Source organism: Anabrus simplex, chromosome 2 (assembly GCF_040414725.1).
Source record: "Anabrus simplex isolate iqAnaSimp1 chromosome 2, ASM4041472v1, whole genome shotgun sequence".
Classification (NCBI taxonomy): domain Eukaryota; kingdom Metazoa; phylum Arthropoda; class Insecta; order Orthoptera; family Tettigoniidae; genus Anabrus; species Anabrus simplex.
Genome location: NC_090266.1, coordinates 679,914,210 through 679,929,567, shown reverse-complemented (window position 1 = coordinate 679,929,567; position 15,358 = coordinate 679,914,210). Strand labels below are relative to the sequence as shown.

The following is a 15,358-nucleotide window of genomic DNA, read 5'->3' as shown; positions in this document are numbered from 1 at the left end:
TCCAACATCGAACAGTAATGAAGGTGAGGTTGAAGAGCTGTATGAGTGCCTTGATGAGCTACTAAAACTAATTGATGACAAGGAAAATCTGGTTATTATGGAAGATTTCAATGCTTTGTTTGGCTAAAAACCAGACAGAATGGGAATAGGGAAATTTCTACTGGGAAAGAGAAACAGCTGAGGTGAAAGGCTACTAGATTTTTGTGAACAGTATGATATGCTAATAACTAACACCATGTTTGAAGTGCCTTTGAGAAGACGATATACTGTACTTGGAAAAGTCCCGGAGACATGCAAAGATACCAAATTGATTTCATATTAGTTAAAGCTAAGTATAGAAATCAAATAAAGCCACAGCTATCCTGGCACTGAAGTGGATGGTGATCACACGCTTGTGATGGCAAAGTGCAATTTCAGACTTAAAAATATAATCAGAAGGAAGAAAGTCAGATGGGATTTAAACACATTGCAAAATGAACAAATTAAACAGAAATATGCAGAGGATACAAATGCACTCGTGGAATATAATTTTGGGATGGACTGGGAAATGATGAAACAAGGAATCTCTGAGATAGCACATATAACCGTAGGGAATAGAAGACTAGAGCCAAGAAAGCCATTGATTACTGAAGAGATATTAGACCTCATTCAGAAATGAAACCAGTACAAGAAGATATACACAGCATTAAGCCAAGATCAGTACAGAAAAACAAAGAATCTCATTGTGACAAAATGTAGGGAGGCAAAAGAATTATGGATGAAGGAAATTACGCAGACTATAGGGAGTGATATAATAGGAGGAAGAACAGATAGAGCATATGGCATGATCAAATCACTCCAGTATAAACCCAAAACAAGAATCTCAGTTATAAAGGATAAGAATGGGCAGCTACTTATTGAAAGTGAAGATATCGCAGAACGCTGGAAGGAATACCTTGAAGACCTGTACTGGGATGAAGAAGTAATGGCAATTCCAGACTATCTTGAACCTGAACAGAGGGTGGAAGAAGACAGTATAGGCCCAATAATCACATGGGAAGAATTTGACCTAGCACTAAAACAATTAAAGGACAAGAAAGCAACCGGACCGGACGACATACCAGCAGAACTTCTCAAGGGAATAGGAGAAAGAATGAAACAACAACTGTATAATATCATGGCAAGATGCTATTACAATGGCAAAATTCCTGGAGACTTTACTAAAAGTAGGACAGTTACCTTACCAAAGATAGGAAATGCTACTGACTGTTCCAACTATGGAACACTAACACTGCTATCGCTGCATCCAAAATACTGCTTAATGTAGTTAAAAACAGGATTAAAAAGAAAATTGAACAATATACATCGCAGGATCAATTTGGTTTTACATCAGGGAAGGGAACAAGAGAAGCTCTTATAGCATTAAAAACTATTCTAGAAAGAAGACTGAGTGTTAACAGGAAAACATACATTGCATTTGTGGATATAGAGAAAGCCTTTGACAAAGTAAACTGGAAACAATTCTGCATTTGTGGATATAGAGAAAGCCTTTGACAAAGTAAACTGGAAACAACTCTTTAGGAACATGAAGAATATAGGTCTGGACTGGAGGGACAGAAGACTCATTTTACTCCCATACAAAAATCAAAGCACAACAATAGAAATCAATGGTAAGGTTAAGACAGCATCCATTAGAAGGGGAGTGAGATGAGGTAGTACGCTATCTCCATGTTTGTTCAACATGTTCATGGAGGAGGCCATATCAAAACTTAAGCAAAAAACCAAAGGAATTAAAATTAACGGACAACAAATCCTCTGTATAAGGTTTGCCGATGACATTGCATTAATTGCAGATGCAGAGAGGGATATAAGTAAAATGCTATGAGTTTTAACATCAACACTACAAGAATCAAAATTGAAACTGAACACCTCGGAAACAAAAGTATTAGTTGTCAAGAAATCAACTGAGGAAATACCAATAAACATTAAGGTAGGTGATGAAAATGTACAAGTAAGTCAGTTTTGCTACTTGGAACCATTATCACTCAGGACAACAGGTGCACCACAGAAATCAGGAGGAGGATTGCTCTAGCTAAACAAGCCTTCAGTAACAAGTAACAGCTTCTGACAAGCAGGAACATCAACATTAAAGTTAGGAAAGAATTTGCCAAAATGTTTGTGTGGAGTGATTTGTTGTATGGTTGCGAAACATGGGTCTTAGCAAAACAGGATATAAAACGCCTGGAAGCAGTGGAAATGTGGATATAGAGGAGGATGCTGAAAATTAGTTGGACAGAGAAAAAGTCAAACAATAGGGTCCTTAAGGAAATAGACAAAACAAGGGAATTGATCAACACTATAGATAAGAGGAAAACCAAATTCCTTGGCCACACATTTCGACATAACACATTCCTCATGAGTCGTGACTCTGCTGGAAGGAAAAGTTCTGGGTAAGAAGGGTAGAGGAAAGCCGAGGAAGAAGTATCTGGATTCCTTGATGGACAGGCTGAATTTGAAAAAATATGTTGACCTGAAACGCTCAGCAGAGGAGGAGAGACAAATGTGGTTGCAGTGACAAGGCCTTGCCTTTAGGATATGAATGAATGAAATAAAGGGTACATCTCTGCATATGGTAGTGAGGGTATTTAGGGGTTGTAGTAAGGATATAAAGGAGAGGGCTTAGAAGTCTCTGGTAAGACAGCACCTAGAGTATGGTTCTGGTGTATAGGACCCTCACCAGGATTACTTGATTCAAGAACTGGAGACAATCCAAAGAAAAGCAGCTCGATTTGTTTTGGGTGATTTCCGACAAAGGAGTAGCTTTACAAAATTGTTGCCAAGTTTGGGCTGGGAAGACTTGGGAGAAAGAAGATGAGCTGCTTGGCTAAGTGGTATGTTACATGTCATAAACCTCATGTTTTATCCATATTGAAAGTTGTTATAACTTAAAATCCAATGAAAGTATTTATTAAACCACCTATTCAATACGTTTTGTCCACTTATATGTAGTTACAAACACACATAATCATTTGTCACTTTCGGGACATGTTTCGCCCTATTTAAGGGCGTCTTCAGCCTTGAATACAATCTTAAAATATTACACTTAAATACTAAAAAAGAAGCTCGAAAATTAGCCTTGTAATCTTATTATCTAAAATATTGGTACATAAATTGTGAAATGGATTACATTGGTTAAACTCATGATTAAATGTCAATGGAGTACTATCTATGGTCATTCTAAAATAATGTAGTCTGAGATTAAAACTAGATCTTCTTCTTGGATAAAATTTGAAGTTCTAATAAAATGGTTCATTAAATGGTGTGCTATTTATCCAATGCAATAGTATGTATATACGTTATAAACAAGCGATATCACGAACACAGATAAATTTGTCTGTCAAAAGACGTCAAGGTCACAGCTATGTCTTTAAAATTGAAGGTAGTTAAACATTCGAATCACTGTTTAGAAACACAGAACTGCTAGTCCAGTAGACCATAGAATGCTCTTGGCAGAGTGCCCTACACAAAATTATGCCTGCATGATGTTTCATATTTCTCACGATCCTGTTTTGAGGCCTCAGTTTCCACGTTATGCCTAATTACTCTATTAAGTGTTGCATTAAGTCTTTGATAAATTATATTTAAATCAGAATATATTAATGGTAGGCCTACTTGTTATATTTTCTATGCAGAAAATTAAAATTCGACTTGTAATAACACAGCCTTACACCTGTTTCATAGTTTTTGTACTGCATTAAGTCTTAGATAAATTATATTTAAATCAGAATATATTAATGGTACTTGTTATATTTTCTATGCAGAAAATTAAAATTCAACTTGTAATAACACAGCCTTACACCTGTTTCATTGTTTTTGTTCTGCTGACACTCTCTCCTTAAAAAAAAATCTTTGAATACTGAGTCCCTGTTGAGGGGATGATCTTATGACTACATATCCAGTCTTTTTAGCTTCCGTCATTCTTTCCTCCCAGTTATATTAGTTTGTTGCATGGCAATTTTTTTTAGGTCGTACTTTAATGGCATGTTTGTTCCCTTCATTATTTGAATATGAAGGGGTTTATGGCATTTTTCTTAAAATTGAGATATTCCTCCCATGTCAAACTTCACTTGAGTAGTTTCTTTGACATAATCTACCGGGCGAGTTGGCTGTGCGGTTAGGGGCGTGCAGCTGTGAGCTTGCATCCTTGAGACCACAAACTTACTATGCTGGCATAGCAGGGGGAGAGGCGATACTCCCACGTGGCGAATAGTGGGTCCTAACCGGCTTGCCGGCGGACTTGAGCGAATTAAAATAAGCTCTCGCGGATCAAACACAAAACTTCCTGTGGGTGGGAGACGCAGACGAAGAATACACCCATGGAATTCCCTGCCTGTCGTAAGAGGCAACTAAAAGGGGCGACCAAGGGATGATCAAATTAGAACCATGAGACTACTTGTAATCAGTACCACCATACGGGGAACACCATGGGTTGCTTTTACTTGCACATAGTACCACTATGTTAGGTACATAATAGGTTTGTGATTAGTAGTAACAGTGTGTGTTTTCGGCTTTTACAGTACCTGTGATTATTACCACTATATGAGCGACACCATGGGTGAGCGACACCATGGTTCTGCCTTGCCTATGATTAGTACCCTCTCTGTGAGGAACACCACGGGGTGGTACGAGTCCCTGTAGTTAGTACACTTATGTGATGAACACCATAGGTTTGCATTGCCTGTAAATGGTGCCGCAATGTGAGAAACACCATAGGTCTGTGTTACATGTGCGCATTACGTTACCTGTGAGTAGTACCATAATGTGTGGAATACCGCGAGTGTACACTACTTTTGATTAGTAGCGCAACATGTCAAATACCATGGTTCTACTTTCCTAGTGATAAGTATCTTTATGAGGGGCCGATGACTTGGATTTTGGACCCCTTTAGACTACAAGCATCATCAATTCAGTATTGTGCTTTAGAAGCAGTCCCTTGGTCAGTAATACTGTTGTTTAACGTTAGTTTCTGGGAATGTGGGGTATTGCGGGTCGGATCCACTGATTGTTTTAAATTCGTATCCATCTATTCATTCTTCGTCCTCACGTTTTGAATTCTGGTCAGTGGAGGATTTTGGACTTTTAAATTGTAATTACATTTTGTCTCATTTCGTACCATTAGGGGCCGATGACCTAATGTTAGGTCCCTTCAAATAACAAGCATCATCATCATCAGCATCTGGGAGATAGTGGGTTCGAACCCCACTGTCGGCAGCCCTGAAGATGGTTTTCCATGGTTTCCCATTTTTACACCAGGCAAATGCTGGGGCTGTACCTTACTTAAGGCCACGGCTGCTTCCTTCCCATTCCTAGGCCTTTCCTATCCCATCGTCGCCATAAGACCTATCTGTGTTGGTTCGACGTAAAGTAAATAGCAAAAAAAATAATAAGAAGTGACGTAATCTGAAATTCGAGAAAGGAGTTCCTTAGTCTAAAAAGTCTGCTTGAAGATTTGCCATACAAGGGAAAAAGGGGCTCATTCCACTGATTCAAGAAGGAAGGGGTTGCTTGAGGTAGTGTTAAGTATGTTTTTCTTTAGAGTGTTCGTAGGCTTAGCATAGTCATTGCTATCATGTTTCATTAACGTACATAATTGTGTGATTGGTGTACATTTTCTTGTTTATTTTTTAACCTAGTTCCATCTGTGCTGTGTTGGAAGTGGGTAGTGTATATGTGAAGACAGTCTAAAATTTGTATGTACTCTACTGTGTTGGATTTGTTTTTTGGTGTTTATCTTTTTTATGATGAAATTGACTACAGTAGTATTAAATTCAAAGAAGTGCAGACATTATTATGCAATGAGTCCCTTTATTCATTGTACAATTGCATGCTGTGCTGTTAGAGATGTGTTATAAAAGTGAATATGGAGGATACAATGTTATGCCTGTATTGATATCTAAGAGATGTGCTAAGTCACTTAATTATGCTAAACAAACAAACAAACAAACAAACAAACAAACAAACAAATTAGATTCCAAGCTTTTATCTATGTTTTTCCTTTAAAAGTGCTCTCCTGTATAATTTTAAAAATGTTCGTGAGTCCCTTCTTGATGCGTGCCCTTTGTATGTGTTGGCCTGTTTTAATAATTACTGTATGTATTATTTATTGTTAAAATGTTAATTTTTTTCATATTGTAGGAGTAGTGTGCGCCTGAAATCAATTGGTAGTGGCCATAGAGAATTAAATATGGTCATATCACAACTCCAAGATACACGAGCCTCTGCAAAGAATTTTATGTTGGCTCAGAATACTGCTGCACGAGATTTGGTGAAGTGGTCCATGAACAATGAAAACCAAGTTATCCAGACGACGTTTACTCAACTTGCTGAACTGAATGTATTATGGACTGAAGTTCAGAAAGAATTTACTGGTATGAATTTATGTAGTTTATTCTGTGTATCATAAGAATCGTCCCATAATCTAATGTGTTGTATCTCATTTCTTAAAACTGTTAGATTCCACCGTTGAGCATAGCTGTGGAAGATGCATATTAATTGAGAGATATTAAAATGGGAATATAACCTATGAAGAGACACATTTAATAAACCTACATTATTTTATTGCTTCTTCTTTTGATAAAAACAACAAAATCAAAATAATCAGTAATAATGAATGTCTTCAAATACAAGGAGAAACTGAACATAATCCCCTTTAAGTTCTCTATTTAAAAGAAGAATTTGGTACGTTAATCATTTCCTCACTGTAATGAATAGAATTTGTTTTGGAACTGGTTATTATTCTTAAAGGAGACATTTTTTCAATTTAATGGATTTCTGTTCATTACTGTGGGTAGTTAGAAACTTCTGAACAATTCTTTGCAGGAATATAAAACATTTTATGTGTTTTAGAGACAATTTTTATTCATTAAAATATCCTCCATTTTCTTCATGCCTTTAGTTTACCTTTCTGGCAATTTCAAAAGTCCACATATGTAATGGACCAAATTGAGGTTAAGAAATAATCGCATTGCTCTATGACAGTATTGAAATAAGCAAGTGACTTTCCATTCAAAAAACTCTGCAGAAACCAAAACATATTGAACTGGAATGGCACAGTGCTTGGTGGATGCCACAAGACATTCTAGTTAATGTCCTACAACCTTTTGCAGATAACCAGTGATTCTTGAAATCTGAGGCTGCTATGGTGGAACACAACACCTTTTCTTTTCTTGTTCAAGTATTCTTATTTCTTGTGTAGAATATTTTGATATAATTTCTTCATCAGCTCCAATCCAAATCCAAATTGATCATCTGATTTTGTTGAAGGGGATCATAGTAATCTCCCTAGACACAGAATATACTTTCTTTGTATAAATATTCCACTTCAGTATTTGTTTTAGTGGTTTGGTAGCCTGATCTTGGGACTACTTGTGTGCTGCGTTGTTGTAGGCTACTTTTTATGCAGTCAACAATTGTTTAACCCTAGAACACTAACCTTCTTTCACCACACATTATTACTAACCCTTCATAAATGTGACTACTCTAAATTACGATTGTTATATTTTCCACATAACAGCTAATATTTGGTAAGATTTTGGATATTTGGTGTTCTTAGAGAGTCATAAACCAAACATGAATCAAAATACGTAGATATTAAATCATCTAATGTGATTGGTTATTAAATATAGCAAACTTGATACACAGAAAAATACTATATTAACATGTTTTATAAGAACTTAATTTTATTATACAACATATTCAAATAAATCCATAAAACTATGTATGTGGGTTTTTATAGCACAAAGAAACCAAAACCACTATGAAAATAAATCAAATAAATGTAAACGTATAAAAGGCATAAAGACAAATTTTACAAGTTCAACTGCAAGAATTTTCCTGTAGTTTTAATTTGTTTACATGCCTCTCAACAACATCCTCCAAGGATTCGTTTCTTAGTAAATATTTTATTGTAATCAAAATCAGAATTTTCTGGTTCAGCAGCTTCAGAGGAATCAGATGACAATAGGTGAAATGATGTATCGCAATCATTAATTTTGTTTCCTCCTTCAGGACGTAGATGCTCTTTCTCATCTTCGGAATTCAAATATTCGTCACTATCGCTAGTGTCATGAAAACTATCATCTTCTACGAAGTTGACTTCTTCACTCCCTGCTTTATCTTTTTCATCTTCATCTGATTCGTACAATAATCAGTTTATTTGATCATCACCAATAATTTTATCTGGTATTCTGGTAGCCATTTGCGTTGTTCTAATTTCTCTTCTACAGTACCGTATGATAACGGACACAGAGTTGATAGTGACATAAAAACAATACATGTACTCTTAAGAAACAGTGAGTGACTGTTTAAATCGTAATAATAACGTACTTTCCTTTAAGTCAGTTAAAAACAAAATCACTGTAAAATCCCATAAATTCATTCTATATTGCACTATCACTAACCGTTTGTCAATATGATGGCACCTTCCCTCCCCCCCCCCCCCCTGCAATTAACACAGAAATGAACAAAGGTATCACCAATAACACATGCCATAGTCAACAAGTCCTCAAGAAATTAAGCTGCACAAAATGGCAGCAGGCACGCATGCGCGGAAGGCAATAAATCATACTGTACTACTACCTACCATTGTAAAAATTACAGAGGGTTAGTATTCAGGGTTAAAAGATGGTTCCGTCTAATTCTTTTACAAGTGTAATACTTCTAGAATAGTGGTATTTTTGTTCCAATATGTTGTGCATGAGCAAACTCTCATGACAAGAAGTATATTCATGCATCACTAAATGTTGAGGAATAGTAATTTTAAGAATGTTTATTGTCTACACCATAGGTTTTTAGGTTGATTAGCACCTTCTAAACTAAAGTCTCCTGCTTGGAAAGTTTTACAAATCATGTGCAATTCATTGATTTGCCAACAGCACATCTATACATTTCATTCACTTAGTTTTTACACATCTAGGCAATGTTTTTTCCCCTTCAATAGAAGAATGGCATACATGTCAGGAACGTAACTTGTTATATTCATATTGGCTATCTATAAGAACAGACAATTTGGCTTATTGTGACTGAACTTTACTGAGGACAGCTGAAGCAATTAAGTGTCACTTTACTAATGGTTACAATATATAATGTGTTTTCAACCTGAATGATGTATATATAATGCTCAAACAAATGCTCATAACTTTCTGGACAACCCAATAGTTGGATGCATGGCACTCAACCATACTATTTAGGAATATATAACCAACAGATTGGGGTATATCTCAAAGATGTGGAAGTTAATGAAGCATCTTTCTACCTCTGAAAGATATGCAATTACTAGAAGAAATTGTTTAAGTTAGAGAATAGAAACATGGTGATAATTGGTCCGATGTATTTCCTATGAAAGTAATTTCTGTCCAGTATTACAGTGTCTGTGCAGGTATGATTATCTGTTACATATTAGCATTGAGATATGGGGAAGGTGTTGTAGGAGTCTGACTCCTTGGCTGAATGGTCATGGTCAAGGCCTTCAATTCAGAGGGTCCCAGGTTTGATCCCTGGCCAGTTTGTGGATTTTTACTGCATCAGGTTAATTCCTCTGACTCTGGGACTGGGCTGGGTATTTGTGTGTGTCCCAGTATACTCCTCTCCATATGGACACATCATACAGGCTACGAGCACAGAAACATGCAATAGGGAATACATCCACATAGGACTGGCATCAGGAAGGACTGGCCAAGTCTACATGTATAATAGAGTTCGTACCCGAGACCCCACGAGCGTGTGGGAAAAGCAGAAGAAGAGGAAGAGGAGGAGGAAGAAAGGTGTCCTAAAAACATGAAAATATTTACTATTCATGAAGCAAGTTGAAGTGAGTTGAAAAACCATGGAGTAGCGTCCAACTGAGTGATTGCCAAAGGTTCCTGTTATTTGGGACTGAACCATTCATCTTTGAGTTCATCATCCACTTATGGTTCTTTTCAAGCATACATGTATTTTATTAAAGTATATTATTGTCTATTCCACAGTTTCAGTTTACTTTAGGTTCTTATGGGCTACCTGTAATGTTCTGTAATCGATATTGCTATCGGGGACGCAGAAGTATTACCATAATTTTTTGTTGTCATGCAGAAATTTGGTCACACATTACATTATCATTACCCACCAATTTTGTCACACGTTACATTTTTGTCACCCACCAGTTTGGTCACGCATTACATTTCATAGCAGATCCTATTTCCATACTTGCAACATCTTTCACAACTTTGATAACTTATTCTTTAAATTATGAGTGATAGTTTTGTTACACCGCCACTAGGGATACTTATTTTATATTAGCAATTTTTAGCACTTTACTTTTGAAATTATGGGTGAAATATTCTGTTTCACTACTCTGTTTCACTACCACTAGGTAAAATGGAGAAAAATTAATATACAGAGGTTATGTGTACATGAGGCACTGAATTCAGGAGCATGGTATTATTTGGAGGTGTTATAACAGAAGAGAGTACAGTGCCGTCATCACCATTTATCATGATCAGAAAAGTGTAGTGAAGGAACCATCCCGTCATATAAACCATACTCCTGACTGAGGTCACGGAGAAGCAAAAGCATGTGTAGAGGCGGTGAAAGAGAGAGCACGCTTATCAAGAGTAACTACTTTGTCCATTATTCAGCAAGGAGTGAATAGAGTAAGTAATGAAGAATATTTTACGCTCATCAAGAAAGAAACCATTAAAAGAATGCTTCGTAACCTAATGCAAGCAAACCTACCATAAGAACCAAGCAATATTCATCTTGTTGAAAATATTCCTGAAATATACAAGAAAACTTTAGATGTTAAATGGCTTTTCTATTACAATTGATAAGATGCAAACAAAATGATTATTATTCTTGCAACAGACCACCATTTACATTTTCTGTTGAATTCCCCTTTTTTGGATAATGGATGGGTCTTTCAGATCAGCTCCAAATACTGTATAATGTTACAGTATTTGGAGTAAAAAAACTACATAATTTTATTTAAAAATCAAAATCACTGATTTATCTGGTTTTCTTCAATTTTACATTTTTTTCCTAATCATTGTTTATCAATAATAAAGATGAATAATGAAGGATTAATCTAAATTCTGTGTTTTAACAATATTTTAAATTGGGATATTATGTTATATTTTTGAACTAATTTTTCTGTCCCATGATTTATTCTTTTAAGTAAAAACACAAGACTAGAAACTTTGTTAACACCAAGTCCATTTATAAACTAGTTCTTCATCTTCAGTCACATGTATAGCTTCTTTATTTAAGTGCTTACACAAGAACACAAGCGTGGAAGCTTTGTCTACACCATGTCTGTTTCTTAACTTTGAATGAACAACACCAAATGTAGAAAACACATGTTCTACACCAGCGGATGATGCTGGAGCTGTTAAGAATTGCATAACATTGTCTATTATCAACTTGCCAATGACATTTTCTTGAGATTTCCACCACTGCAAACCAGACACACCTTGCACCACTTCATCAGTGAACATCATCAAGCAATGGAGGGTTGAGATTTTGCTTGATATTTTATAAGTATTGATTTCAGTTCAGAGGGTCCTGGATTCGATTCCCGGCCGGGTCGGGGATTTTAATCGCATCTGATTAATTCTTCTGGCTCGGGGACTGGGTGTTTGTGTCCGTCCCAACACTCTCCTCTTCATATTCATACAACACACTACACTACCAACCACCTCAGAAATACGCAATAGTGATTACATCTCTCCATATAGGGTTGGTGGCAGGAGCGGCATTCGGCCGTAAAACAGGGCCAAATCCACATTTGCGACGCAGTTTGCACCCGTGACCTCATATGTGTGGGAAAGCGGTAGGAAAAGAAGAAGATGATTTCACAAGTATCGATAGAAATGAATTTCCCGCATATTTTTCCTGGGGAAATTGAAATGCGCATTCGTGTTCGGATGGATGTAAAATATATTCTGAGTTGTTTAATTCTGGTGAACAATGAAAGTCAGAAAATGTGGTGCAGTCAATGCTTGATTATGACATTTTTCAAACTTCTTAGATTTGTGTCATTAGTTCAAGATTTCCCTAACACTCGTAATTCCTCCAAGTCATGTTTTAGTTTTTTCCCCACACTTTCAATGCTTGTCCAATGATACAGTCACTTCTCTGGGTTACATCAAGACCCAGTGCTATTGGTTTTAACACATTTAAAATGTTTTGAGCATTTTGCTTTATTTGAAGATCACTATGGAATGTATGGAATCTTGAATCTTTTCTCTATGTTCTTCACAAATCTTCACAAATCTTCACAAGTAGTGGCCAGTTTTTAATGTAACATTAAAGGCAGTTAGACAACGTATTCCATCAAACTTCTTGAAGCAAGAATTAGTGATTGCTCTCCTTCACCCCTAAGTTTTGCATTGGCAAAATGATCATTGTAAAAGTATTTCACAATTTCTGCTACACGTTCCTTTATGTTCAAGGTGTCTTTGGTAAGATCCTGGGAGAGAAGATTCAAAATATAAGCAGAGCAGCCTTATGTAATTACATCAATATCTTCCCTTTCTTCGAAAGCACTCCCTCATTTTTGCCATATTGCTTGCATTGTCTGTAATAAAGCTTCTCGCATTACACTTCAATTCGCTCTCACAACTTTTCACTGAATTGATTGCAAATTAAATTAAGTAGTCGTATGTGTGTGGGGATGCCCAGATGTATCAACTATGTTGAACAGATGTACACCTCTGCTTTTGCTGGCCACTTAAACACACATAATGGGGTCATTACGCACATTTGACCATCTGTCTAAGCTCGTACAAACTATATTCCCAAACTAGCAATTACCCGCGGCTTTGCTCATGTGGATTTTGTAATTTGATCAGAGTAATCGCTCTTTGGCATTGTACTAAGAGACTGTCTGAAAATTCCTAAAGTATAAAAACTCACCCAAAAATTGAGTTTCATTTACCCCAGAAATTCTTTGTAAATCCTGTTTGTGGTATTACCTTCTGGGGCTAAGACGACCGTGTGACTTAGAACTGTACATGCGAGAAACAGCCTTCTCCCAAGTAAAAAATAAATACATGTTTCTATATTCTTAAAGGAGATTCCAAATACCTATTCCCACATCTGTAACATATTCAGTTTTTGAGATATACATAAGTATCCCCATAAAAAGAATTCAACCCCTTGATCAGTCCTTCCCCTACCCCCATCTAAGTGTATTTTCCAAAAACAAAAATACATGTTTCCTTATTTTTAAAGAAGATTCCAAATATCAATTTTCATGTCTGTAACATTTTCAGTTTTTTTTTAAGATATGAGTATCCTCGTAAAAAAAAATATTTCGGCCGGGCTGAGTGGCTCAGACGGTTGAGGCGCTGGCCTTCTGACCCCAACTTGGCAGGTTCGATCCTGGCTCAGTCCCGTGGTATTTGAAGGTGCTCAAATACGTCAGCCTTGTGTTGGTAGATTTAAAAGAACTCCTGCAGGACTAAATTCCAGCACCTCAGCGTCTCCGAAAACCGTAAAAGTCGTTAGTGGGACGTAAAGCCAATAACATTATTTAAAAAAATATCAACTATTTTTTTACTACATTTCACCCCCTGTTAAGTGCCCTCTCCGAAAACAAAAAGGTACAGGTTCCTGTATTTTTTTTGCTAGTTGCTTTACGTCGCACTGACACAGATAGGTCTTATGGCGACGATGGGACAGGGAAGGGCTAGGAGTGGGAGGGAAGTGGCCGTGGCCTTAATTAAGGTACAGCCCCGGCATTTGCCTGGTGTGAAAATGGGAAACCACGGAAAACCATCTTCAGGGCTGCCGACAGTGGGGTTCGAACCTACTATCTCCCGAATACTGGATACCGGCCGCACTTAAGCGACTGCAGCTATCGAGCTCGGTCCTGTATTTTTAAAGGACTTTCCAAATACCAAGCTTCTTGTCTCTACCATGTTAAGTTTTTGACTTAAAATGTAAAATGAAATGGCGTATAGCTTTTAGTGCTGGGAGATCCCAGGACGGGTTCGGCTCGCCAGGTGCAGGTCTTTTGATTTGGCGCCCGTAGGCTACCTGCGCGTCGTGATGAGGATGAAATGATGATGAAGACAACAGGTACACCCAGCCTCCGTGCCAGGAAAATTAAACAATAATGGTTAAAATTCCCGACCCTGCCGGAATCGAACCCGTTACCCCTGTGACCAAAGGCCAGCATGCCAACCATTTAGCCATGGAGCTGGACGACATATAATGTTGATATACCAGTACTCATTTTAAAAATGCATCCGCTTTTCGAATTCTTTTCAGCCCTCAATTGGATTTTTCAAAGCAAAAAAAAATATGTGTTTCATTATTTTTAAAGGATATTCAAATACCAGTTTTCATGCCTGTATGTCTGTAACACCTTTAGTTTTTGAGATAAATGTATACTCATAAGAATAATTCAACTTCTTCTTCTGCTTCACTTCTTTCCACCCCTCTCCCACCTTAAGTGGACTTACCGAAAACAAAAAATACGTGTTCCTTTATTTTGAAAGGAAATTCAAAATACCAACTTTCACGTCTGTAACAGCTTCAGTTTTTAAGATAATGTATCCTCATAAACGTATTTCAACTATTTAGTTGCTTATTTTCAACCCCACACCTCTTTTGTTGATTTTCCGAAAAAACAAATGCGTGTTTCTTTATTTTTAAAGGAGATTCCAAATACTAATTTTCACATCTGTAACATCTTCAGTTTTTGAGATATAATTATACTCATGAAAGTAATTCAACTCCTTTTACACCCCCCCTCCTACCCGTTACGTTGATTCCCCCTTCCCAAAAGTGCGTGTTTCCTTATATTGAAATGAGATTCCAAATACCAACGTTCACATCTTAACATTTTTAGTAGAAATTAAATGGCGTATGGCTTTTAGTGCTGGGAGATCCCAGGACGAGTTCGGCTCGCCTGGTGCAGGTCTTTTGATTTGACTCCCTTAGGCGACCTGCGCATCGTGATGAGGATTAAATGATGATGAAGACAACACATACCCGCAGCCCCCGTGCCAGGTAAATTAACCAATGATGGTTAAAATTCCTGACCCTGCTAGGAATCGAACCCAGGACCCCTGTGACCAAAGGCCAGCATGCTAACCATTTAGCCATGGAGCCGGACAACATTTTTTAATTTTTTTGAGATATAAGTATCCTCACACAAAGATTTCAACTAATTTTTCAATTCATTCACCCCCCCCCCCCCCCCCCTTAAGTGGACTTCCCATAGACAAAAGAACACGTGTTTCTTTACTTTGAGAGCAGACTCCAAATATAAATGTTCATGCCTCTAACATCTTCAGTTTTTGAGATATAAGTATCCTCATAAAAATAATTCGACTCC

The 15,358-nt window shown here is 37.0% G+C and overlaps 1 protein-coding gene across 5 annotated transcripts in view; it reads left to right on the top strand.

Moving 5' to 3' along the window:
• LOC136863029 (uncharacterized) overlaps positions 1 to 15,358 on the top strand; it is a 158,143-nt gene that overhangs the window by 16,425 nt on the left and 126,360 nt on the right. For all 5 annotated transcript variants that reach the window (XR_010859135.2, XR_010859136.2, XM_067139348.2 and 2 more), the window contains exon 2: positions 6,175 to 6,407. Coding sequence is in view for 3 of the 5 variants with exons in the window: in XM_067139348.2 (XP_066995449.1) it covers positions 6,175 to 6,407 (233 nt within the window). In the remaining 2 variants the exon portion in view is untranslated. The remainder of the gene's footprint in view (positions 1 to 6,174; positions 6,408 to 15,358) is intronic.